The 25,624-nt window shown below is 44.9% G+C and overlaps 1 protein-coding gene across 2 annotated transcripts; it reads left to right on the plus strand.

The window, feature by feature from the left end:
- The first annotated feature begins 527 nt into the window (after nt 1–527).
- LOC124004637 (regulation of nuclear pre-mRNA domain-containing protein 2-like) lies at nt 528–24,359 on the plus strand. Of its 2 annotated transcripts, none has more exons than XM_046313293.1 (11): nt 528–718; nt 11,057–11,125; nt 14,792–14,812; nt 14,923–15,201; nt 17,047–17,167; nt 17,433–17,608; nt 18,656–18,795; nt 19,035–19,182; nt 19,549–19,730; nt 19,828–19,917; nt 20,084–24,359. In XM_046313293.1, the coding sequence occupies exons 2-11, from the start codon at nt 11,071–11,073 to the stop codon at nt 20,960–20,962; spliced, it is 2,091 nt and encodes a 696-aa protein (XP_046169249.1). In that variant the 5' UTR covers nt 528–718; nt 11,057–11,070; the 3' UTR covers nt 20,963–24,359. The 2 variants fall into 2 exon arrangements, with proteins under 2 accessions (XP_046169249.1, XP_046169248.1); XM_046313292.1 differs by lacking the exon at nt 528–718 and adding an exon at nt 813–962.
- Nucleotides 24,360–25,624: the final 1,265 nt, after the last annotated feature.

Genomic DNA, 25,624 nt, shown 5'->3' on the forward strand with positions numbered 1-25,624 from the left:
CTGAACTGATTGTTTTAATGCTGCTCGTCCATCTACATCGTTGTATGTAGGAGTTAAATGTGTCTTTATTTACCGACCAATAAACCTTTCATACTGAACTTCTGAGTGATTAGTTAAATTGTATTTTTGTGGGGTGGAAATGTCTTATGGCATATGTTTCAATGTTTTATAATGTTTTGGCTACCATTTCATTAAGTGTGTTTTTAGGTCAATTAATGGCGGTCAATGGACGAATGTTATCTGTGTTCTGTCCCTTCGTTCTGGCATAGTCTGGGCTTTGAGATGTTTTAATACATCATAGATATACTCGATTGAGGTTGAACTAAATCCTTAGACTCAGCCTTCACTTCTACGTCTCGGCTGAATAGCCTATACACAATACAGCTATTATGTTTTATTATAAGGAAAATAAACCACTTCGGATAAAAAGACCAACAAGCAATCGTTGCCTTGCTTGGGGCAATCGAATCCGGTGTTTACCGAGAATAGTCGAGCGGCTCCGACCGAGAGCAAAAGCCGACATATTCTGAGCATCTTCCAAATGTTCAGCCCCAGTCGTCAAGTGCTGCTCTTGAGGGGCGCGATTGCGAGGGAGGGTGACACCAAGAACGGAGAGAAATACATGCATCAATAGGCTAGGCTACATATTACTCCTCCTACAAACACGTTATAACGTTGCATACTCTGTCAATACGGAGGAGGTAGTGTGAATTTAAAGGTGAGTAAGCTAAGGGGATAATTTTTTCAATATTTTTTTACATGTGGTGGATGTGATGAGATTATTCAAATAAATTCGCCGCCTGGTGCGTGACGGGTTAAATTCTGCAGTTTTTGGTGAGATGCTCGTGAGGGTGTCTGTTGGCTTTCCTGCATATTGAGATGTTCGGTTAATAGCCGATTATTATCCGGTAAGGGCTATATTGGATGAAAACAGGGCGTGCTTGTTCCGGAGAAGATGAAAGGTGAGACAATTGTGATTAGGTTGTTACGTTTATTGGGGGGAACGATTAAACAGACTATGCGCATCATCGGGATGGTGGTATGATGGGACACGTCTTCAATAATGCATTATGCTGATTTCACAGTCTGCTCTACAGAATGCCACACACGGGTGCAATCATTAAACTACACAGGTTGGATAGGCTCGTGCCGGTCCAATGCCTGTCCCTATTTATGCCCATTTAGATTAGGCCTATAGCCTAATGTAAGATATTGCTTCAGAATTTGAGCCATAGCCTATGACCAGAAAAACTCACTGAAACAATGTAGCCTAACAGGTATATGCAATAGGCTATGTTATTTGAAATATCCGAGAATATTCCCATCATGGAATGCAACATGTCGCCTTAATTCGCAGTACCTGTTAATTCATGTAGAGATGAATTGTTTGACTCGGTTTGGCACTGTAAGCTTATTGATGCATAATACACATCTAATCAATGCAAATTAGTAATCTACGGATCCTGTCTACCAATCAGTATATCTTAATATGTAGGACTATTTTTTTCTATCGAATGGTTTAGCCAATACTGAATCCTTTATTTTTAAAGCATCCATCCATTATAAATTGAACGATATGCTCCTGCGGCTTGTACCGGCGCGCTGCTGCCTCCGGTGCTGTGCAGTGTCGCCCCCGCGGCTTATATGTTGATGACATATGGTGGCCTGAGTCTGCGCTGCCTGCATGTTACCATTGCCAACAGTTCAGGTACATGGCAGTACAGTACAGTGTGCGCTGCTGGTCATCAGTCATCACCTGATCGCTGTTAAGGGATGTCACTGCTATTCAAACCTTTTTATCCTCTGAGGTTTATCTGTTGGGATTTTGTGAACACGTGTTTGTCTTGTACACAAGAGACTAATCAAAAGATGTGGGAATATTCCCATGTCTTGTGACTGTTGTTGTTTTCATATGTTCTGGTTATGATAGAAACACATTACACACCTATTTTGTTTTTGCTGTCTGTCTCTAATTTGGCACATATATATTTTTATTGGAAGACTGTAACCTGGAAGTGATGCTGAATGATGTATTGCTACCTTCTCTAATGGCCTATTTTCAACTGTCACAATTAGGAAATGATGAAGCTACATCTCATCTGTGAGTTGTCTTTCCACGTCCTCACTTGAAAGACAGTGATGAGTTGAGGATAAGGACATTTACTGTAGCACTCTTCCCCCCCATGACCTAAATAATAATAATAATATAATAATATATGCCATTTAGCAGACGCTTTTATCCAAAGCGACTTACAGTCATGTGTGCATACATTCTACGTATGGGTGGTCCCGGGGATCGAACCCACTACCCTGGCGTTACAAGCGCCATGCTCTACCAACTGAGCTACAGAAGGACCTCTGATCTGACACAATCTGACAGGTGAATGCAATACGGTGGAAACCTGTCCACTCCTTTCATATATATAAGAGAGAGTGAGAGACTGAGACGGGGAAATACAGAGAGAGAAAGACAGAGAGTGATTGAGAGAAAGAGGGATAGAGAGAAATACACAGAGAGAGGGGGAGAAAGAGAAATACAGTTGAAGTCAGAAGTTTACATAGACTTAGGTTGGAGTCATTAAAACTCGTTTGTCAACCACTCCACAAATTTCTTGTTAACAAACTATAGTTTTGGCAAGTCGGTTGGGACAACTACTTTGTGCATGACACAAGTCATTTTTCCAACAATTGTATACAAGTTGACTGTGCATTTAAACAGCTTGGAAAATTCCAGGAAATTATGTCATGGCTTTAGAAGCTTTTGATAGGCTATTTGACATCATTTGAGTCAATTGGAGGTGTACCTGTGGATGAATTTCAAGGCCCACCTTCAAACTCAGTGCCTCTTTGCTTGACATCATGGGAAAATCAGCCAAGACCTCAGAAAAAAATTGTGGACTTCCACAAGTCTGGTTCATCCTTGGGAGCAATTTCCAAACACCTGAAGGTACCACATTCATCTGTACAAACAATATTACGCAAGTATAAACACCATGGGACCACGCAGCCGTCATACCGCTCAGGAAAGAGACGCGTTCTGTCTCCTAGAGATGAACGTACTTCGGTGTGAAAAGTGCAAATCAATCCCAGAACAACAGCAAAGGACCTTGCTGAAGATGCTGGAGGAACAGGTACAAAAGTATCTATATCCACAGTAAAATGTATCCTATATCGACATAACCTGAAAGGCTGCTTAGCAAGGAAGAAGCCACTGCTCCAAAACCACCATAAAAAAGCCAGACTACGGTTTGCAACTGCACATGGGGACAAAGATTGTACTTTCTGGAGAAATGTCCACTGGTCTGATGAAGCAAAAATAGAACGGTTTGGCCATAATGGCCATCGTTATGTTTGGAGGAGAAAGGGGGTGGCTTGCAAGCCGAAGAACACCATCCCAACCGTGAAGCACGGGGGTGACAGCATCATGTTGTGGGGGTGCTTTGCTGCAGGAGGGACTGGTGCACTTCACAAAATAGATGGCATTATGAGGATGGAAAATTATGTGGATATACTGAAGCAACATCTCAAGACATCAATCAGGAAGTTAAAGCTTGGTCACAAGTGGGTTTTCCAAATGGACAATGACCCCAAGCATACTTCCAATGTTGTGTCAAAATGGCTTAAGGACAACAAAGTCAAGGTATTGGAGTGGCCATCACAAAGCCCCTCAATCCTATAGAACATTTGTGGATGGAACTGAAAACGCGTGTGCGAGCAAAGAGGCCTACAAACCTGACTCAGTTACACCAGCTCTGTCCAGATGAATGGGCCAAAATTCCCCCAACTTATTGTGGGAAAGTTGTGGAAGGCTACCTGAAACGTTTGACCTAAGTTAAACAATTTAAAGGCAATGCTACCAAATACTAATTGAGTGTATGTAAACTTCTGACCCACTGGGAACGTGATGAAAGAAATAAAAGCTGAAATATTCATTATATAAATATGAATTCTCTCTACTACCATTCTGACATTTCACATTCTTAAAATAAAGTGGTGATCGTAACTGACCTAAGACAGGGAATTTTTCCCGGGATTAAATGTCAGGAATTGTGAAAAACTGAGTTCAAATGTATTTGGCTCAGGTGTATGTAAACTTCCGACTTCAACTGTACAGTGAGATAGAGACATGGACCTAGACAGGGAGAGAGATAGAGAGAATATTTTTTAGAGTACTCAAAGAAGGAAAGGCGGTGGATAAATGAAGAGTCAGTCTATGTCTGTGTGGTATGAGACCTCATCCATCATCCATTTTGATTTACACAACACTTCCAAGCAGGCAGCCCAGGGCTGCATCTCAACAGTCTAAAGTGGCTTCTTCCCCTTGTCTCCTTTCCTTTATCCGTCTCCTTGCCACAAAATTGATGAAAGCAATATGGTTGATGTGTATTGTTGTGAATCTGCTTTCACCTATCAAGTAGGTTTACACTCATCAGAGTAGATGAAGGAAAGGTGACTAAGAGAGACTATTGAGATGCACCCATTGTCATTTTAACTAACCAGAAACCCATGACCTCCAGTAAACCACCTAAAGTAAACATTCAGCCTGTGTACTGTTCTGTTGGCGCAGTGATACCTTTTGCTTTTCCGACACTTCATGATTTAAAAATGTATTTTCTGATGAGGGAGGAGAGGAGGGAAAGAGGGAGAGAGGAAGTGAATATTGGTCATGTGTGTTTGTGTCTACGTGATTTATGGACAAGTGTGTGTGCATGTGTATGTGTGTATTGTATCTAGTGTGTGTGTGTGTTTGGGGTGTGCATTTCCTTGCAGCCTGACTGGATACTTTGCCTTCATTACAGTGACAGAGGTATTAGGGGATAGATGCACCAACCACTGGGGTTATGTAACTCAAGGAGAACGAAGGAAACGATGTGAAAGTGAAGGAATGAAGGACAGACAGACAGAGACATCTTTGTGGGGTTCATGCATCTGCAGTCATTGAAGGCTTTTCCGCCTCTTTAAAGGAGCTCAACAAAGGCCTGTCTATACCTCCTCCTCTCTCCCTTCTCAGTGACCAGAGACTCAGAGGCTGCATCCCAAAAGGCACCCTATTCCCTATATAGTGCCCTACTTTTGATCAGAGCCGTATGGACCCTGGTCAAAAGTAGTGGAATAAATAGGGTATCATTTGGAACAAATCCCACATCTCAGATGAAGACAGACAGTCTTTGAGTTCAGAGTGGGATGCTGCTGGAGCTGAGATTTTGTAAGATAAGGAGGAGGAGAGGGTGAAAGGGGGCATGAGAGGAGAAAGAGAGAGGGAGGGAGAGAAAGAGAGGGTGGGGAGAAAAGAAGAATGAGAGGGAAGGACAGAGGAGGCATAGCAGAAATGGAATGGGAAATAAAGAGAGAGAAGAGAGGGATAGAGAGAGTGGCATGAGGCAGAACAGGAAATAGAATGAGGAATAAAGAGAGAGAAGAGAGGGATAGAGAGAGAGAGGGATGGCATGAGGCAGAACAGGAAATAGAATGAGGAATAAAGAGAGAGAAGAGAGGGATAGAGAGAGTGGCATGAGGCAGAGAGGAAATAGAATGAGAATAAAGAGAGAGGCAGAGCAGGAAATAGAATGAGGAATAAAGAGAGAGAAGAGAGGGATAGAGAGAGTGGCATGAACAGGAAATAGAATGGCATAAAGAGAGGCAGAACAGGAAATAGAATGAGGAATAAAGAGAGAGAAGAGAGGGATAGAGAGAGTGGCATGAGGCAGAACAGGAAATAGAATGAGGAATAAAGAGAGAGAAGAGAGGGATAGAGAGAGTGGCATGAGGCAGAACAGGAAATAGAATGAGGAATAAAGAGAGAGAAGAGAGGGATAGAGAGAGTGGCATGAGGCAGAGCAGGAAATAGAATGAGGAATAAAGAGAGAGAAGAGAGGGATAGAGAGAGTGGCATGAGGCAGAACAGGAAATAGAATGAGGAATAAAGAGAGAGAGGCAGAACAGAAATAGAATGAGGAATAGAGAGAGAGAAGAGAGATAGATGATGAGGCAGAACAGGAAATAGAATGAGGAAGAACAGGAAATAGAATGAGGAATAAAGAGAGGCAGAACAGGAAATAGAATGAGAGAAGGCAGAACAGAAATAGGGGATAGAGAGAGTGGCATGAGGCAGAACAGGAAATAGAATGAGGAATAAAGAGAGAGAAGAAATAGAATGGGATAGAGAGAGTGGCATGAGGCAGAACAGGAAATAGAATGAGGAATAAAGAGAGAGAGGAAATAGAATGAGGAATAAAGATAGAGAGAGGCAGAGCAGGAAATAGAATGAGGAATAAAGAGAGAGAAGGAGGGATAGAGAGAGTGGCATGAGGCAGCATGAGGCAGAGAGAGGAAATAGAATGAGGAATAAAGAGAAATAAAGAGAGAGAAGAGAGGGATAGAGAGAGTGGCATGAGGCAGAACAGGAAATAGAATGAGGAATAAAGAGAGAGAAGAGAGGGATAGAGAGAGTGGAGGAATAAAGAGAGAGAAGAGAGGGATAGAGAGAGTGGCATGAGGCAGAGCAGGAAATAGAATGAGGAATAAAGAGAGAGAAGAGAGGGATAGAGAGAGTGGCATGAGGCAGAACAGGAAATAGAATGAGGAATAAAGAGAGAGAAGAGAGGGATAGAGAGAAATATAATGAGGAATAAAGAGGCAGAGGCAGAACAAATAGGAATAAAGAGAATAGAAGAGGCAGAACAGAAATGAGGAATAAAGAGAGAGAAGAGAAGAGAGTGGCAGAGATGAGGCAGAGCAGGAAATAGAATGAGGAATAAAGAGAGAGAGAGGGATAGAGAGAGTGGCATGAGGCAGAACAGGAAATAGAATGAGGAATAAAGAGAGAGAAGAGAGGGATAGAGAGAGTGGCATGAGGCAGAGCAGGAAATAGAATGAGGAATAAAGAGAGAGAAGAGAGGGATAGAGAGAGTGGCATGAGGCAGAACAGGAAATATAATGAGAAAAGATAGAAGGACAGAAAGCAGGAGAGGAGAGAAAGTCAGACAGAAAAAAAGAGAGAACTGGACAAATTGGAAGATTGATGAGAAGATGATGCAGGGAAGGAAAGAGAATAAGAGATGTGGGAAGAAATAGAGAAAGAGGGAGGCAGGAAAATAAAATAATGAGGGTGGCTGTAAAAAGAGAGTGAAATACATGACAGATAGAGAGGGACTGATAGAGAGGGACTGAGAGAGAGGGACAGAGAGGGACTGATAGAGAGGGACTGGTAGAGAGGGACTGAGAGAGAGGGACAGAGAGGGACTGATAGAGAGGGACTGGTAGAGAGGGACTGATAGAGAGGAATAAAGACTGATAGAGAATGGGACTGATGAGAGAAATAGAATGAGGAATAAAGAGACTGAGGCAGAACAGGAAATAGAATGAGGAATAAAGAGACTGATAGAGAGACAGAACAGGAAATAGAATGAGGAATAAAGAGACTGGTAGAGAGGGACTGATAGAGAGGGACTGAGAGAGAGGGACTGATAGAGAGGGACTGAGAGAGGGACTGATAGAGAGGGACTGATAGAGAGGGACTGATAGAGAGGGACTGATAGATAGGGACAGATAGAGAGGGACTGATATAGAGGGACTGAGAGAGAGGGACTGAGAGAGGGACTGATAGAGAGGGACTGATAGAGAGGGACTGATAGAGAGGGACAGAGAGAGCGGGACTGATAGAGAGGGACTGAGAGAGGGACTGATAGAGAGGGACTGAGCTAGGGACTGATAGAGAGGGACTGATTTAGAGGGACTGATAGAGAGGGACTGAGAGAGGGACTGAGAGAGAGGGACTGAGAGAGAGGGACAGAGAGGGACTGATAGAGAGGGACTGATAGAGAGGGACTGATAGAGAGGGACTGATAGAGAGGGACTGATAGAGAGGGACTGAGAGAGGGACTGATAGAGAGGGACTGATAGATAGGGACTGATAGAGAGGGACAGATAGAGAGGGACTGATAGAGAGGGACTGATAGAGAGGGACTGATAGAGAGGGACTGATAGAGAGGGACTGATAGAGAGGGACTGAGAGAGGGACTGATAGAGAGGGACTGAGCTAGGGACTGATAGAGAGGGACTGATTTAGAGGGACTGATAGAGGGACTGATAGAGAGGGACTGAGAGAGGGACTGATAGAGAGGGACTGAGGAAGGAAGAGAGAGTGACAGATAGAGCTGGACTGGATAGAGAGGGACTGAGGGAGGAAGAGAGAGTGACAGATAGAGAGGGACTGATGAAGGAAGAGAGAGTGACAGATAGAGCTGGACTGGATAGAGAGGGACCGAGGGAGGAAGAGAGAGTGACAGATAGAGAGGGACTGATGAAGGAAGAGAGAGTGACAGATAGAGCTGGACTGGATAGAGAGGGACTGAGGGAGGAAGAGAGAGTGACAGATAGAGAGGGACTGAGGAAGGAAGAGCGAGTGACATATAGAGAAGTCTAGGTGAATAGGGGACAGGAAGAGAGAGATACAGAAAGAGGAAGGGAATAAAAGAGGGAGGGAGTGAAGGATAGCAGATGGCCCAGTCCGGCAGCCCATGGTTAAAAAGCCCAAAGGAGAGGAGGCGTGTGTGTGTGTGTGTGTGTGTGTGTGTGTGTGTGTGTGTGTGTGTGTGTGTGTGTGTGTGTGTGTGTGTGTGTGTGTGTGTGTGTGTGTGTGTGTGTGTGTGTGTGTGTGTGTGTGTGTGTGTGTGTGTGTGTGTGTGTGTGTGTGTGTGTGTCACTGTAAACCCAGTGAGGCACCAGGGTGTTGTTTCCCTTACAAAAAAATAACATGTCAAATTTGTCCTTTTTATTTTTATTTTAAAAATATTTTAAAAACACGTCTGACTCACATGTCTGCTTTTCCCACATGACATTTTTCACTTGATTTGTTCACATATGAAAAATGTATGTGAAATGTCACAAGTGTCCGAAAACTACGTGTCTGACTCATGTGAATGTTTACATGTGACATATTTCACATGATTTGTTTACACCTGTGTTCACACGTGTCCATAAACCACGTGTTTTTTCACGTGTTCCTTTCACATGTGATTTTATGTAAGGTTTCTGGTCCCAAATGATTCCAAAAACTATTTTTTCCTCCTTAAATGGAGTAGAAGATCTGGGATTATATGCTTCACAGGTCCTCTAAAAACAACAGCGCAGATAATTCCCCTTATGTGCTGTAGTAACACAAAGATATGAACATGTTTCACACGCCTGTGTTCACACATTATGATATAACATCAAATCCAGTTTGATTTGTCACAAATACAACAGTGAAATGCTGAATACAGTGGAATGTTTAATTACAAGCCCTTAACCAACAATACAGTTTTAAGAAAAACATGTTCTTATTACCATGTAATTCTTCGGTAATAAGAACACAGCAAGGTGTTCCCAACGTCATGTCCCAACGCAGAATCAACCTTGGCTGTACCAAGGGGTCACAACTGATGTGTGGTTGTTGCTGGTGTTGTCTGAGGGACCCTCTCCTCTGGGGCTCCACTGTGTCCTGTCTTTTGGTTCAGATTGAATCAAATGACTGTGCTTTCAGGCTATGATAGTTGCTCGGCTCTCTGCCCAGTGTAGGGTGTAAGAGTCTGGGAGAGAGAGAGAGAAACAGAGAGAGGAGAAGATTATATAAGAGTGTCTTGTAGCAGAGAGAGATGGTGGTTGGGGAATTATGACATTATCACATGCTAATTGTCCTCATTAACAAATGAGAGCAGCAGGTTTTCTGCTCCTGCCAACAGATCGGGTCTCTGCAGGTGGCTTAATGCTTCCTGCTTTGTACACACATTCCCTCTCTCTTTCACACACACAGACACACAAACACATACAGCCAACAGTTCAGGCCTGTGTCGAAATGCTATCTCCTTTCATCTCTAGTGTTCAGGATCGCAGTGTCCTACAGTGTTTACACTCCTGATTAAGCATCCTGTTGCAGAATAACTTTCCTTCTATGCAGGACATTTAAAATATTGAAATGTATTTGAGGTTTCAAAGGGATTCCGAAGTTTGTAATATCCACTTTGAAATTCCAGACTTGATTTGCCCTAATGAAAAATGTATCAACCCCTACAAAAATGTCCATTAATTATAATCCACATGATAATTCACATTTCCTGTTGCTGCAGGATTATTTTCCTGCTGTAGCAAACTGGCTGTATTTAAGGAAAAGGTGGATCTCTGTTTGAAACCCAGCCAAGTAATTACCCAGCTCCCCCCAGTCCCAATTACCATTAATTATTACCAGGCTGTTTTAATTCAGGCATGTTCACTGACACCTAATCAATATACCAATCCCTGTCTGGATCCATTGGGAGCCTCTCGTTTGCACATGTCAAAATATAACATCAAACATTTTGCATTGGTGGCAAATTGAATTCCCCTGGACATCAGGTGTAGGGATTCAATGCTGCAAAATATCTACTGAGCAGATTTTTCTTTAAGTAATCATGTGTTGACAGTCGTAGGTAGATGAAAAACCTTGGCCATGTTGGAATACTTTGAACTTGATTGATATAACGTGACTGATATGACGTGACTGATATAACGTGACTGATGAACACACACACACACACACACACACACACACACACACACACACACACACACACACACACACACACACACACACACACACACACACACACACACACACACACACACACACACACACACACACACACACACACACACACACACACACACACACACACACACACACACACACACACACACACTGCATTCACTCCTCTGGTGATGTCAGACAAGTTAAGTGATCCAAAGGACATCCTCTCGGCTCCACTTCATGCGCTGATGTCACCATGAGATGATGTCACCACCACAACATTCTATCATTGTCTATGAATTAGCTAAGGGAGCACCTCTCTCACCCCCACCCATCCAAACACAATCAGATGGAGACACGGAAAGAACAACTGAGGGAGGAGAAGAGAATGTGGAGGGGACAGATAGAGATGGAGTGGCATTATATTCTAATGTGCCACTTATCAAACACCATTTTTGTTTATACTCAATCTTTCCTTTATCTTATCTTCCCTTCATCTCTCCTTCTTTCCAGAGCCAGGAGATCTGATGAAGATGAAGACAGTCAGTGTGGCGGTGGTGCTGAGCTTGCTGCTCTGCTCAGGTATGTCGTTAAGCCCAGAGATGTATGACCAGTGATGATAAGGTCACATGAGATAATACTTTATTGAGGCTAAAAGGGGGAATGTGACGGTAGCAGTCATCCATCTCTGATTCAGTTGAGTTATGTGGAGCTGTCCAGAGCAGTGTGGAGCTGTCCAGCGCAGTGTGGGGCTGTCCAGCGCAGTGTGGAGCTGTCCAGAGCAGTGTGGCGCTGTCCAGAGCAGTGTGGCGCTGTCCAGAGCAGTGTGGCGCTGTCCAGAGCAGTGTGGAGCTGTCCAGAGTAGTGTGGGGCTGTCCAGAGTAGTGTGGAGCTGTCCAGAGCAGTGTGGAGCTGTCCAGAGTAGTGTGGAGCTGTCCAGAGTAGTGTGGGGCTGTCCAGAGTAGTGTGGAGCTGTCCAGAGTAGTGTGGAGCTGTCCAGAGTAGTGTGGAGCTGTCCAGAGTAGTGTGGAGCTGTCCAGAGCAGTGTGGAGCTGTCCAGAGTAGTGTGGCGCTGTCTAGAGCAGTGTGGAGCTGTCCAGAGCAGTGTGGCGCTGTCCAGAGTAGTGTAGCGCTGTCCAGAGTAGTGTGGAGCTGTCCAGAGCAGTGTGGAGCTGTCCAGAGTAGTGTGGAGTTGTCCAGAGTAGTGTGGAGCTGTCCAGAGTAGTGTCCAGGGTAGTGTGGAGCTCTCCAGAGTAGTGTCCAGAGCAGTGTGGAGCTGTCCAGAGTAGTGTCCAGAGTAGTGTGGAGCTGTCCAGAGTAGTGTGGAGCTATCCAGAGCAGTGTGGAGCTGTCCAGAGTAGTGTGGAGCTGTCCAGAAATGTGTGGAGCTGTCCAGAGTAGTGTGGAGCTGTCCAGAGCAGTGAGTAGTGTGGAGCGGTCCAGAGTAGTGTGGAGCTGTCCAGAGTAGTGTCCAGGGTAGTGTGGAGCTCTCCAGAGTAGTGTCCAGAGCAGTGTGGAGCTGTCCAGAGTAGCGTCCAGAGTAGTGTGGAGCTGTCCAGAGTAGTGTGGAGCTGTCCAGAGCAGTGTGGAGCTGTCCAGAGTAGTGTCCAGAGCAGTGTGGAGCTGTCCAGAGTAGCGTCCAGAGTAGTGTGGAGCTGTCCAGAAATGTGTGGAGCTGTCCAGAAATGTGTGGAGCTGTCCAGAGCAGTGAGTAGTGTGGAGCTGTCTAGAGCAGTGTGGCGCTGTCCAGAGTGGTGTGGAGCTGTCCAGAGTGGTGTGGAGCTGTCCAGACCAGTGTGGCGCTGTCCAGAGTAGTGTGGAGCTGTCCAGACCAGTGTGGAGCTGTCCAGAGTAGTGTGGAGCTGTCCAGAGTAGTGTGGAGCTGTCCAGAGCAGTGTGTGTGTCCAGAGTAGTGTGTGTGTCCAGAGTAGTTTGTGTGTGTGTACAGGTTCAGTGTGTGCAGGTATAGTGTGTACAGGATCAGTGTAAAAACAGGTTCTGTGTGTACAGGTTCAGTGTAAAAACAGGTTCAGTGTGTACAGGTTCAGTGTGTACAGGTTCAGTGTGTACAGGTTCAGTGTAAAAACAGGTTCAGTGTAAAAACAGGTTCAGTGTAAAAACAGGTTCAGTGTGTACAGGTCCAGTGTAAAAACAGGTTCAGTGTAAAAACAGGTTCTGTGTGTACAGGTTCAGTGTAAAAACAGGTTCAGTGTGTACAGGTTCAGTGTAAAAACAGGTTCAGTGTGTACAGGTTCAGTGTAAAAACAGGTTCAGTGTGTACAGGTTCAGTGTGTACAGGTTCAGTGTAAAAACAGGTTCAGTGTGTACAGGTTCAGTGTGTACAGGTTCAGTGTAAAAACAGGTTCGGTGTAAAAACAGGTTCAGTGTGTACAGGTTCAGTGTGTACAGATTCAGTGTAAAAACAGGTTCAGTGTAAAAACAGGTTCAATGTAAAAACAGGTTCAATGTAAAAACAGATTCAATGTAAAAACAGGTTCAATGTAAAAACAGATTCAGTGTAAAAACAGATTCAGTGTAAAAACAGGTTCAATGTAAAAACAGGTTCAGTGTAAAAACAGGTTCAGTGTGTACAGGTTCAGTGTAAAAACAGGTTCTGTGTGTACAGGTTCAGTGTAAAAACAGGTTCAGTGTTAAAACCGGTTCAGTGTATACAGGTTCAGTGTGTACAGGTTCAGTGTAAAAACAGGTTCAGTGTATACAGGTTCAGTGTGTGCAGGTTCAGTGTAAAAACAGGTTCAGTGTATACAGGTTCAGTGTGTGCAGGTCCAGTGTAAAACAGGTTTAGTATGTACAGGTTCAGTGTGTCAAGATTCAGTGTAAAAACAGGTTCAGTGTGTACAGGTTTAGTATGTACAGGTTCAGTGTGTGCAGGTCCAGTGTAAAACAGGTTTAGTATGTACAGGTTCAGTGTGTCAAGATTCAGTGTAAAAACAGGTTCAGTGTGTACAGGTTTAGTATGTACAGGTTCAGTGTGTCAAGATTCAGTGTAAAAACAGGTTCAGTGTGTACAGGTCCAGTGTAAAACAGGTTCAGTGTAAAAACAGGTTCAGTGTGTACAGGTTCAGTATGTACAGGTTCAGTGTGTACAGGTTCAGTGTGTCAAGATTCAGTGTAAAAACAGGTTCAGTGTGTACATGTTCAGTGTGTACAGGTTCATTGTGTACAGGTTTCGTGTGTACATGTTCAGTGAGTACAGGTTCAGTGTGTACAGGTTCAGTGTAAAAACAGGTTCAGTGTGTACAGGTTCAGTGTGTACAGGTTCCGTGTGTACAGGTTCAGTGTGTACAGGTTCAGTGTAAAAACAGGTTCCGTGTGTGCAGGTTCCGTGTGTACAGGTTCAGTGTGTACAGGTTCAGTGTAAAAACAGGTTCAGTGTGTACAGGTTTAGTATGTACAGGTTCAGTGTGTACAGGTCCTTCTATAGCTCAGTTGGTAGAGCATGGCGCTTGTAATGCCAGGGTAGTGGGTTCGATCCCCGGGACCACCCATACATAGAATGTATGCACACATGACTGTAAGTCCTTTGGATAAAAGCGTCTGCTAAATGGCATATATTATTATATTATTATTAAAAACAGGTTCAGTGTGTACAGGTCCCGTGTAAAACAGGTTCAGTGTAAAAACAGGTTCAGTGTGTACATGTTCAGTGTGTACAGGTTCATTGTGTACAGGTTTCGTGTGTACGTGGTCCTTCTGTAGCTCAGTTGGTAGAGCATGGTGCTTGTAACGCCAGGGTAGTGGGTTTGATTCCCGGGACCACCCATACGTAGAATGTATGCACACATGACTGTAAGTCGCTTTGGATAAAAGCGTCTGCTAAATGGCATATATTATTATTATTATTATTACATGTTCAGTGTGTACAGGTTCAGTGTGTACAGGTTCAGTGTAAAAACAGGTTCAGTGTGTGCAGGTTCAGTGTGTACAGGTTCCGTGTGTACAGGTTCAGTGTAAAAACAGGTTCCGTGTGTGCAGGTTCCGTGTGTACAGGTTCAGTGTGTACAGGTTCAGTGTAGAAACAGGTTCAATGTGTACAGGTTCAGTGTGTACAGGTTCAGTGTGTGGAATAATCCACCAGGAGGAGTAATAGACACAACCTTCATTTTTGTTTCTTATGGGTCCTTAAGACACAGTATAGTTATCGGTCATATATCTAACATATTTGATGAATTACATTTCTATGCATAAATATGAAATATCACCAACCTCTTTTCTCCTTGTACATAGCTCTGTCGGCCCCTTTGAAAGGTAAGCATCCGTGCCATCTGTTATCAATGCATCATTAGTTATGATATAGTACTAAGCTTTGTGATGCATTTCTGTGGAAATGTTAAACACACCCTCCCACCACCTCCCAGGTAAAGAAAACTCCCAGAAGACCATGTTCTTTGGGGAGGACTTCCATCTGCAGCTGCCCTCCCTGGCTGCAGAGGTTTTGTTCCAGCCCAGTAATGCCAATGCTGGGGTTGAGGTGGTCCTGATGCGGGGTGGGTCCGTGGTCGGTAACCGTGCCAAGCTCAACAGTCAGCTCAGTCACCTGATCCTAGCGAACGTGGGCGAGGGGGACGAGGGGACGTACTCGGTGAAGAACAACGAACAGCCGGAAGAGGTCCGACGCATCACACTCATCGTCAGAGGTATGGGGCCCGAGTGTTGGAAGAAGGAAAGTTGTCTCTGGGAGGGGGGTTGGAAGAAGGAAAGTTGTCTCTGGGAGGGGGTTTGGAAGAAGGAAAGTTGTCTCTGGGAGGGGGTTGGAAGAAGGAAAGTTGTCTCTGGGAGGGGGTTGGAAGAAGGAAAGTTGTCTCTGGGAGGGGGTTTGGAAGAAGGAAAGTTGTCTCTGGGAGGGGGTTTGGAAGAAGGAAAGTTGTCTCTGGGAGGGGGTTGGAAGAAGGAAAGTTGTCTCTGGGAGGGGGTTTGGAAGAAGGAAAGTTGTCTCTGGGAGGGGGTTGGAAGAAGGAAAGTTGTCTCTGGGAGGGGGTTGGAAGAAGGAAAGTTGTCTCTGGGAGGGAGGTTGGAAGAAGGAAAGTTGTCTCTGGGAGGGGGTTGGAAGAAGGAAAGTTGTCTCTGGGAGGGGGTTGGAAGAAGGAAAGTTGTCTCTGGGAGTGGGGTTGGAAGAAGGAAAGTTGTCTCTGGGAGGGGGTTGGAAGTAGGAAAGTTGTCTCTGGGAGGGGGTTGGAAGAAGGAAAGTTGTCTCTGGGAGGGGGTTGGAAGAAGGAAAGTTGTCTCTGGGAGGGGGTTGGAAGTAGGAAGTTGTCTCTGGGAGGGGGTTGGAAGAAGGAAAGTTGTCTCTGGGAGGGGGGTTGGAAATAGGAAAGTTGTCTCTGGGAGGGGGGTTGGAAGTAGGAAAGTTGTCTCTGGGAGGGGGGGTTGGAAGAAGGAAAGTTATAGGTGCTTCCGAGTGGCTCAGTGCTGTAAGACACTGCATCTCAGTGCAAGAGGAGTCACTGCAGTTCCTGGTTCGAATCCAGGCTGCATCACATCCAGCTGTGATTGGGAGTCCCATAGGGTGGTGCACAATTGGGCCTAGTGTCGTCCGGGTTTGGCCGGGGTAGGCCGTCATTGTAAATAAGAATTTGTTCTTAACTGACTTGCCTAGTTAAAATTGTTTTTAAAGGTATAGGTAATAGTGTGCTGTTTGGGACACAGATACACACAGTCAGAGAGGAATGATGACTCGGTGATGCTGTGAAGACTGAGCTTTGTTCTGCATGGATTGGCGTTCCAGGCTCTCTCTATATAGCAGTCGCACGCAACAACCAATGGTTTTATGCCACATGCTAAATCAGTTGATGCATTGTCTGATATCAAATGATGCAGTTAACTGTGTGGAGCTGGCTAGTTGTGTGGAGCTGGCTAGTTGTGTGGAGCTGGCTAGTTGTGTGGAGCTGGCTAGTTGTGTGGAGCTGGCTAGTTGTGTGACGCCTTGACAGCACCATATGGAGTTAACAGTGTGTGGAGAGGAGGTGTGTGTGGAGTTAACAGTGTGTGGAGAGGAGGTGTGTGTGTAGTTAACAGTGTGTGGAGAGGAGGTGTGTGTGTAGTTAACAGTGTGTGGAGAGGAGGTGTGTGTGGAGTTAACAGTGTGTGGAGAGGAGGTGTGTGTGGAGTTAACAGTGTGTGGAGAGGAGGTGTGTGTGTAGTTAACAGCGTGTTTCATACACCAGGCAGTAATTATGCAGCTATTTAACCACCCCATCCGTCCGTTCATCCCTCCCATCCATCCATCCCTGCTGTTTTTCTTCTGTCTTTATCCTCCTTTTCTCTCTCTTGTTCTTCTCCTCTCTGTCATTCTCTTCTGTTTTCCTCACATGGTTCTCTCTCATTCTTTTGTCTTCCCTTTCTGTTTCTCTCTCTCTGTTTCCTGATCTCTTGTCTCCCTCTCTTTCCCCTTGTCCTCCCCTTTTATACCCTCATTCCTTTCTCTTGTTCTGTCTCTGTATCGAACCGTCCCTGCCTCTCCCACCCCTTTCTCTGTCTTTTAGACTGTTCCAACGAGCAGAACATTAAGTATGGGGAGAACTACCACATCCAGCTGGCGGGGGTGGAGGCTCCCATCACCCTGGAGTATAGGCCCAGTGCTGTGGAGGCCAACCTGACTTCCAGGTACAGTTGTTTCTCTGTCAAAATGTAAACTTCTCTGCTTTCCTCAAAGGAGGATTTAGTGTCTCCCATCAACATTGATTATCACGATGTAGTATCGTGATATTGCGATACTATTGTGGTTGTCATGATAGCATCATCGTTATCGCGATAGCATTATCAATATGATAATTATCGTTACACCATCATTATATCATTCTGTTATTCTGATCAATATCATGACTGTTGTGATAGCAAGTTCTATTATGGTTCTCCATTAACCCTCCAGGCCGCCCCTGGTGCTGATGACCCGAGGAGGGCTCTCCAGAGACGGGTACCAGGGGCGCCTGAGTGTCAACGAGCGCCGGGTCACCCTCAACGCCGTGACAGGCGCCGATGAGGGAAGCTACACCGTCAGAGACACGAACCTGAAGATCATGAGGAAGGTCTGCCTAAATGTCAAAGGTTTGTTTTCATCCTCCCTCTACCTTCTGTGGCCAACCTTGACCTTTCCTCTGTTTATTTCCAACCTGCTGCAAGTTGGCTGTAATGCTAGTCATCAATGGGTTTAAAGATGGAATCCGCAGTAGGGGATCAGCGCCACTGTCCGCCCTACCGCTGTTGTTATGGTATTTGTCTTGTTTGGCGAAGCAGAGGTGAGGAGAGCCGCACAACCTGGTAAAACATTTGCAGTACATATTCTGCTCTTCTATCGCGCGTGCAATAATGTCAGAGGGGAAAACAGTGTTTGTTGTTTGCAGTAACTTCATTGTTGTTGTAGTATTGCAAACCGACGTGGCAGTTTTCGCCGTTAACAATTCCAGCTTCAAATGGATTTTCTGAAGTGAGTTATCTATTCTGTCTACAGGGGTTCTGAAATGTTTTGTTTGTTAAATGCCCTCTCTGTCCCTCAGTCTCTCTCTCTGTCCCTCTGTCTCTCTGTCCCTCTGTCTCTCTCTCTGTCCCTGTCTCTGTCTTTCTGTCCCTCTGTCTCTCTCTCTGTCCCTCTGTCTCTCTCTCTGTCCCTCTGTCTCTCTCTCTGTCCCTCTGTCTCTCTCTCTGTCCCTCTGTCTCTCTCTCTGTCCCTGTCTCTCTCTCTGTCCCTCTGTCTCTCTCTCTGTCCCTCTGTCTCTCTCTCTGTCCCTGTCTCTGTCTCTGTCCCTGTCTCTGTCTCTCTGTCCCTCTGTCTCTCTCTCTGTCCCTGTCTCTGTCTCTGTCCCTGTCTCTGTCTCTCTGTCCCTCTGTCTCTCTCTCTGTCCCTCTGTCCCTGTCTCTGTCCCTGTCTCTGTCTCTCTCTCTGTCCCTCTGTCTCTCTCTCTGTCCCTGTCTCTGTCCCTGTCTCTGTCTCTCTCTCCCTCTGGCTCTTCTTCTCTTCCAATCTCTTTATCCCTCTTCCTTTGGTCTCCTTCTTCCTCTCTCCTCTCATTATGGAATCCATAAATTCATAATTCAATAACCCCCCCCCCTCTCTCTTCTTCTCTTCATCTCTCTCTTTCTGTCTCTGTCTCCCAGAACACCAGATCTTTGTGAAGCTGCCGTACGCTGGCACCCTGAAGATCAACCTGATTCTGAATGCCTCCATGGTGCGTCTGTTCTACACGCCCGACTACGACTTAAAAACCAGACAGATCCTGGACGGGGGAGAGTTAACGGTACTGGAACGGCTGATTTAAAATCACTCAAATACTACCCTAATGCTACTCCCTATAGCGCACTGTGGGATGGTAATAGTACATTATCACTTATATGTGCTTATGAGAAGTCTTATAATGCATTATACCTGGTGGCTTGAAGTGAAGTCTTACCAAATATTTATATCCAATTGATTTACTTTTATTTGCCAATAAGTGTTTGAACTTTTGAACCGACCATGGCTCTTGGTTGATGATAGGTGCCAGCAGACCTGGATCTGGTGGGGCGGATCTCTCTGGATCCGTCTGTGGTCATCCTGGACCAGGTCAAGGCCAGCGACGTCGGACAGTTCAAGGTCACGGACATACTGGGGTTTCCTGTGTCCAACGTCTACCTGGAAGTGGAGGGTGAGGAGAGGGGGATGAAGGGAGGAGAGGAGAACAGAGGAGAGGAGTAAGGAGAAGAGAGGGATGGGAGGATGATGGAGAGGGGGCTGGATTGGAGGACTTGGCCAGTTCAGGGTCATCGACCAACTGTAAAACAATTTGGGGGCTTACGTCTATGGGGCGGTGGAGGGTGAGGAGATAGTACTTTATTAACATTATCTCTCCTTTCCACCACCTCTATCTCCTCTCCCTTTATCTCTCTCTCTTCTCTGTGTATTTCTCTTCTCCTCTTCTCCTCTGTCTCTCCCCTTCGCCACACTCCCCCTCTATATCTCTATATTCCCTCTTTCTCCCTTCTCCCTACTCTCCCTCCCCTCTCTCCTCCAGCCTACAAGCTGCCGTCCCTCTACGTGGCAATCATAGCACTGGTGGGCTTCCTGGTTCTCCTGCTGTTGGTGTGTCTGCTGTCCTGCCTGGTCAAGCAGAAGAAGAGGGCAGCCAAGGCCCGAGCCATCGAGAAGATTGCCCAAAACGCAGGCAAGGAGGACGAGGGAGATGCCTTCAGACAGGTACCACGCAGACAGAGACACTGGTGATGTCTCAATTGGCACCCTGTTCCCTGTATGATGCTCAGCACTTGACATGACATGTATGTGTGGTTTCCAGGTGGTGAAGAACATTACTCAGTTTGAGGAGTCTATAGCCCAGTCCATCGACATCACAGAGAAGTCTCAGAGCACTGAGGTGGACATTAAAGTAAGTATTAGTGAAGCAGTGGTTTTCTGTCGAGTTGAGGGAATGAATTAGAAGAACGGAAGGGGAATACTGTCAAAATAACTGTTAAAATCTCTTTGCTTATCCTCACCCACTCTCCTGTCTTCACCCTGACCTCTCTCCTCTGACCTCTGTGTGTTGACTGCAGGGTCTGGAGGTGTCGTCTAAGGAGGTGGCAGGTGGTAACCTGGAGACCAGTGACTCAGGGGTGGAGTTTAACACCACTGGCCTCCCATTGGACACTGACACTGACGTCCCCGACCAGATTCCAGAATCAGAGGCTGAGACTGAGAGTGTTACCTTCGTCCCAGAAACCAAGCCAAGCCCACCCCCGGTTACCAAACCTAGCCCGGTTCCCGAGATCAAAAAAATTCCTGAACCAGCTCCTGAACCAAAGTTGACCATAACCAAACCCGTTGAGACCAAACTCAGCCCAATCCCAAGCCCGGTCTCCAAGCAGGCTCCAAGCCCCATTGCCAAAACACCTGATCCAGCCAAAACTCCTGAATTGAAAACTCCTGATCCGAAAATACCTGAATTGAAAACACCTGAACCAACCAAAACTCCCGATTTTAAAACTCCTGAACCGAAAACACCTGAATTGAAAACACCTGAACCAGCCAAAACACCTATTGCTGTGTCTCCAAGCCCGGTGTCCTCTAAGCCAACCCCACCCCTGACCCCTGTCTCCAAACTAACTGCACCCCAACCATCAACCCCTGAACCCCCCAAGCTGGTGACACCAACCCCAGAATCCCCCAAGCCTGTGACACCAATCCAGACTCCGACCCCAACCCCAATGCTGAGCCCTGAACCTGCTCCGACCACCAATGGCACACCTGAACCACCAGCACCTGAATCCAAACCTGACACTTCTCCGGCCCCAGTGGGTCTGATCGAAAGCCCTGTCGCCAAGGCAACCCCTCCTAAAACCCCTGAAGTGGAGGTGACCGCCCCAAGTAGTCCAGCCCTTGAGGCCAAAATGGACGCCCCAGCTGAGGACAACACCGCCACCACCGCAACCTGAGAACAGTCCCTGCACTCCTCCAAGGGAAACCCCACAGACCCATTATCCTTTCCTTCTCCACCACTGTAGACTGACAATCGAACACCCCCCTTACCAAATAAGGAAGAAATCACTGCTACTATCGAGGCTGGGACTTCGATTTAACACTTCTAATGCTCGAACATGCTGTAGGTTGTTATGATAGCTAACTCACCTGTACCTAACACTAACATTATCTTTGAGATACTTTTTTCAATTCACAGATACTTTTCACAAGATAGGAAATATAAGCAAGCGAGTCCATTTTGTCAGACGTTTTAGCTGTAGTTGTTTCTTTTTGAACTTTCTATGCTGCATACTCTTTTTTTAGTGTGTAAACTAGAGCATGACTGCCGGTCTGCCAACAAAATCAGTTGCAGAGTTTACAAGTAAAATGTTAAACCTAGCTTCTTTAGATATATTTGACGTTCAGAGGTGTGCAGAATGGTTCCACACCCTTTTACATAGATATAGGAACAAATAAATGGCAAGTGAACATTACTCAATCTAGTTCAACTACATCTATGACCATCTACTCCATTTGTGGAATGATAAAAGCATTGATGACGCCTGCTCTAATCTCAGCATGTGGAAAAACAGACCCAAAAAAAAGCACAAACAGCTCGTGAATTTGCAACTGACATTTTTTATTTCATATGATGAAACCAATGACATGATTTATCCCCCCCAAGGACTTATAAAAGTGACTATGGCATAACGTTCTCGTCAAACTGGATGAATTTAAATCACCTTTCTATCAAACTGGACTGGATTCCTTCTCCTTGTGACATTCTCTAGTAGTTTTCCTGAAACCTGGGAATCCGGGAATCTGGAAATGTTCCTGCTGGACCTCTGCCGTCCTATAGAAACATCTAGAATGTTTGAATGATAAAACATCCTGACACAAAGGATCCCCAGCAACACTAACACCTGAATGCTAAACTCTAACATCAATTCCTTCTGCTAAACTAAGTCTAACTTTTGTTTAAAATGGATGTCTCATGTGATTGCGCTCCCAGCTACGTGAGAGACTGTATTGGTTATAAGGTGTTGGCCAACTCTGACTGACTGTCCCAGTGGATCTTTAGAATCAGTTTAATCCAAGAGAAAGAGCTTGTTTTGATCCTTGACCTCACCCCAGCACCTGAAGACCCCAAGGACACACCTCAGCACTTTAAGCAATCCCCAGTGAATCTTGGGAAATGTAGTGCTGATTGTTATTGTGCTGACTACAACTATGAGAGTGGGAGAGGGAGAGGAGGAGGGGTCTGGTGAGTGATGTCATTGGCTTAGTCCTAACATTTAAAAAAGAAATCCTCCCTCCTCTATGTCCTTCTTTACTTCTGTCTTTCCTTCTGTCTTTCCTTCTGTCCTTCCTTCCTTCTGTACTCCCTCTTTTCCTCCCTCTCTTGCTTGCAGCAGGTGGTGAAGTACAGTATTACGGCATGGTTTCATCTGGCCGATAGATGTAGTTTTACTATAGGTCCTGCCCTCTTGACTTCTCATTTATAGATTATGGGTCAGCCTTTATACCCCATGATGACTTATAAAAGTACAGTATGAAAGTATAGTCTTCCCTGAGATAATAGAACAGACCCATGTCAGACTATTCCTTGCATACACACATCTACATGCATTACAGTCGTCTATGAACTACATACCGGAAGCCTTGAGCCAACTGTAGATGTGTTCCATGGCTCTGATGCCTAGTATGGTGATCTCACAGTACAGTAGACATGCAGTTCTGGTTATTTGCTCCAGCCTAAAACAGACACTTCACAAATTAACCCACTCGCATCCATCCACAGCACTGGATATGATGTCAAGGCATGGGTTGATGTGTTCTAATAGCCTACCCTATTGCCATTGGTCTCTCTGACTGCCCTAAAATGGTCCTGCGAGAACTTCACTAACTATTAACTCACTGTACCACCATCTCCAGGACTGTGCCATGACGCCATCTGTCTTTAGTTGCTTGAAGCTATGTTGCTCTAGCCTAGATTTACAGTGAATAAGACTTCGCTGGTGGTTAAAACTCCTGTAGCCGCTATGTGTTACAAGAGGAGGTGTGCAGATACATTTTGCTTAACAAAAGACATCTCTACCTCAGTGTATTAACTGACCGTCGTGACAGACACCATGAATGGTACATTGAGTTCAGTGGACTACATCTAAAAGCTTTTAGGATATTTAATAAGAGAAGCACAAATAGGAGCCGTGTTAAGTTCACCAACACATCAATCAGTTGTTGGAACACATAGAAAGTACATCCATCTTCAACTTCAAACGATGGCCTTTCTCTTTCTAAACACTTCCACAATTCTAAGATGTTTTTTAATGCTAAAATGAATATGAGAGTAATATGAAAGTTAAAAGCCATATGGTAAGATAGAGATATAGATGTTGATAAGTACAGTATATGAATCATGATGAATACAGTATGAATACATTAGTGTTTGAGGGGCCTAAATGATTTGCTATATTGTCATTCAACTGATGTAAGTGATGAAATATCAAGGATTATGTAAAATTCTACCACTGAAGAGATTTGCCTCCACTCTCAATCACGATCTCAATCTCGATCTCGATCTCGATCTCGACCGCAATGCTCGTTAAGCTCTGTTGTGTGGAGCCGTAACACCCATTTAGGCAATACTAAAAGCAGTATTTGTTTCTGTTTCTACACACACACACACACACACACACACACACACACACACACACACACACACACACACACACACACACACACACACACACACACACACACACACACACACACACACACACACACACACACACACACACACACACACACACACACACACACTAACACTCGCTTCTGACCCTGCTGACGAGGTTCAGCATTGTAAATATTGCATGTGTAAGGTTTTAAGTCTCCTCTCAAAGGTTGAATGTGTTTCGTGTATAGAATGGTCGTTGTATTGTACTTGATGATATAAAAAAGCTAATCTAATTTCTCACCTGTGCAAAGCCTACATGCTGATTATTGAATATACTGTATACATACAAACTAATCTTCACTAACTTGTAAAATACAACTTGAACAACTGAAAATCGGAAACATAACTGAATAAGTAAATATTTTTCCGTGTCACGGATCTTCGAATAGATCTCTAAAATATTTTGATTGGATTAACTTTTATTAGTACTATTTCAACCCTATGATGATAACACTCACAGTATAACACCCTTACATAACTTATATATATATATATGTATTTAAAAAATACAGAATGATCTATGTCACTTTAAAGATAAAGACGTTTATTGCAGCATGTCCACATGATCTCCTCAAAGACAGTATTATTATTATTCATATTTTTCTGCTTTTATAAAAGCCGTCTGTGTGTGTGGAGGATTGATCAGTCATAGTGTTATCTTCATCCTAACGTGTGTGTGTGTGTGTGTGTGTGTGTGTGTGTGTGTGTGTGTGTGTGTGTGTGTGTGTGTGTGTGTGTGTGTGTGTGTGTGTGTGTGTGTGCGTGCGTGCGTGCGTGCGTGCGTGCGTGCGTGTGTGTGTGTGTGCGTGCGTGCGTGTGCGTGCGTGCGTGCGTGTGCGTGTGTGTGTGTGATTGTACCTGTGTGTGTGATTGTACCTGTGTGTGTGTGTTGTGCGTGCCCGTGTTGTGTGCATGCGTGCGTGTGACACATCATGTTGTATCTGTGTCTAGGTATAAGCCTCTAGCCTATGTGTGTGCAATGAAAAGAAAATCACAACTTCAGCTGTATGTCGACTTCACATATCCTTAGAAATGATTGTCCTCAATGATCTACTTATCATCTGACATTTGTTTAGAAAACTCTCTGTGTTTGTCCAGAGTCAGTATGTGGTTAACATCACACAAACCTGCACCTCTGAGGTGCTCTACACAGAATGACTCTCATCTTTGATTTAGTGCCTCAAATATGAAATCAAATATTCAATGGCTAGTCAGCCTATATTCTATAAATACACTCCAAGAGGCACCGTTTGGTTTATATGATGTAGGTCTCAGACTAAACAGAGGTAAAGTACTATATGCAGACCTGACTACCTTATAGGTCTACTGTACTGTATATAGAGACACAACACAGTCAGGAGATATAGAGAATAGTGTAGTCAGGACAGGAAGTGTTTCATATAAAGCACTCAGACACTCAGTCATGATTGGAAGAGTGATAAATGACCTAGTTACTTGCCATTTGGTTGTCAGGGTTTATTTGAATGTGCATTAGCATGAGATGGATAACATTATGTTGAAGCTGCTGTTCATCTTGGGAATTCAGTGGCACTATTTGTATGTAAACAGCAGGTTGAATTCAAAATGGATGCCAAAGCCTCAAACAGTATTTGAGATCTAGCCCTCCTGAAGTGGAACTGAGATTTGCATGTGGATGAATTTGACATGTTTTATACCACTACTGCATTATAGCGCTTCCCAAAAGAGGGGGTAATGTAACAAACCTACCCTATTTGGGATGGTTGGTTAGTGTCTTGGAACCAGAAGGTTGTGGGTTCAATTCCCTCCCTGGCTGGGACAGACCCCCCCCAAATTTACACCAGTGTTCTCATTGGCGTTCCTTGCACTATGTGAGTGATCTCTCTCTGCCCTGATTCTGATTCTGTCTGTTTACTCCTTC

This window comes from Oncorhynchus gorbuscha, linkage group LG19 (genome assembly GCF_021184085.1).
Source record: "Oncorhynchus gorbuscha isolate QuinsamMale2020 ecotype Even-year linkage group LG19, OgorEven_v1.0, whole genome shotgun sequence".
In the NCBI taxonomy this organism is placed as follows: Eukaryota; Metazoa; Chordata; class Actinopteri; order Salmoniformes; family Salmonidae; genus Oncorhynchus; species Oncorhynchus gorbuscha.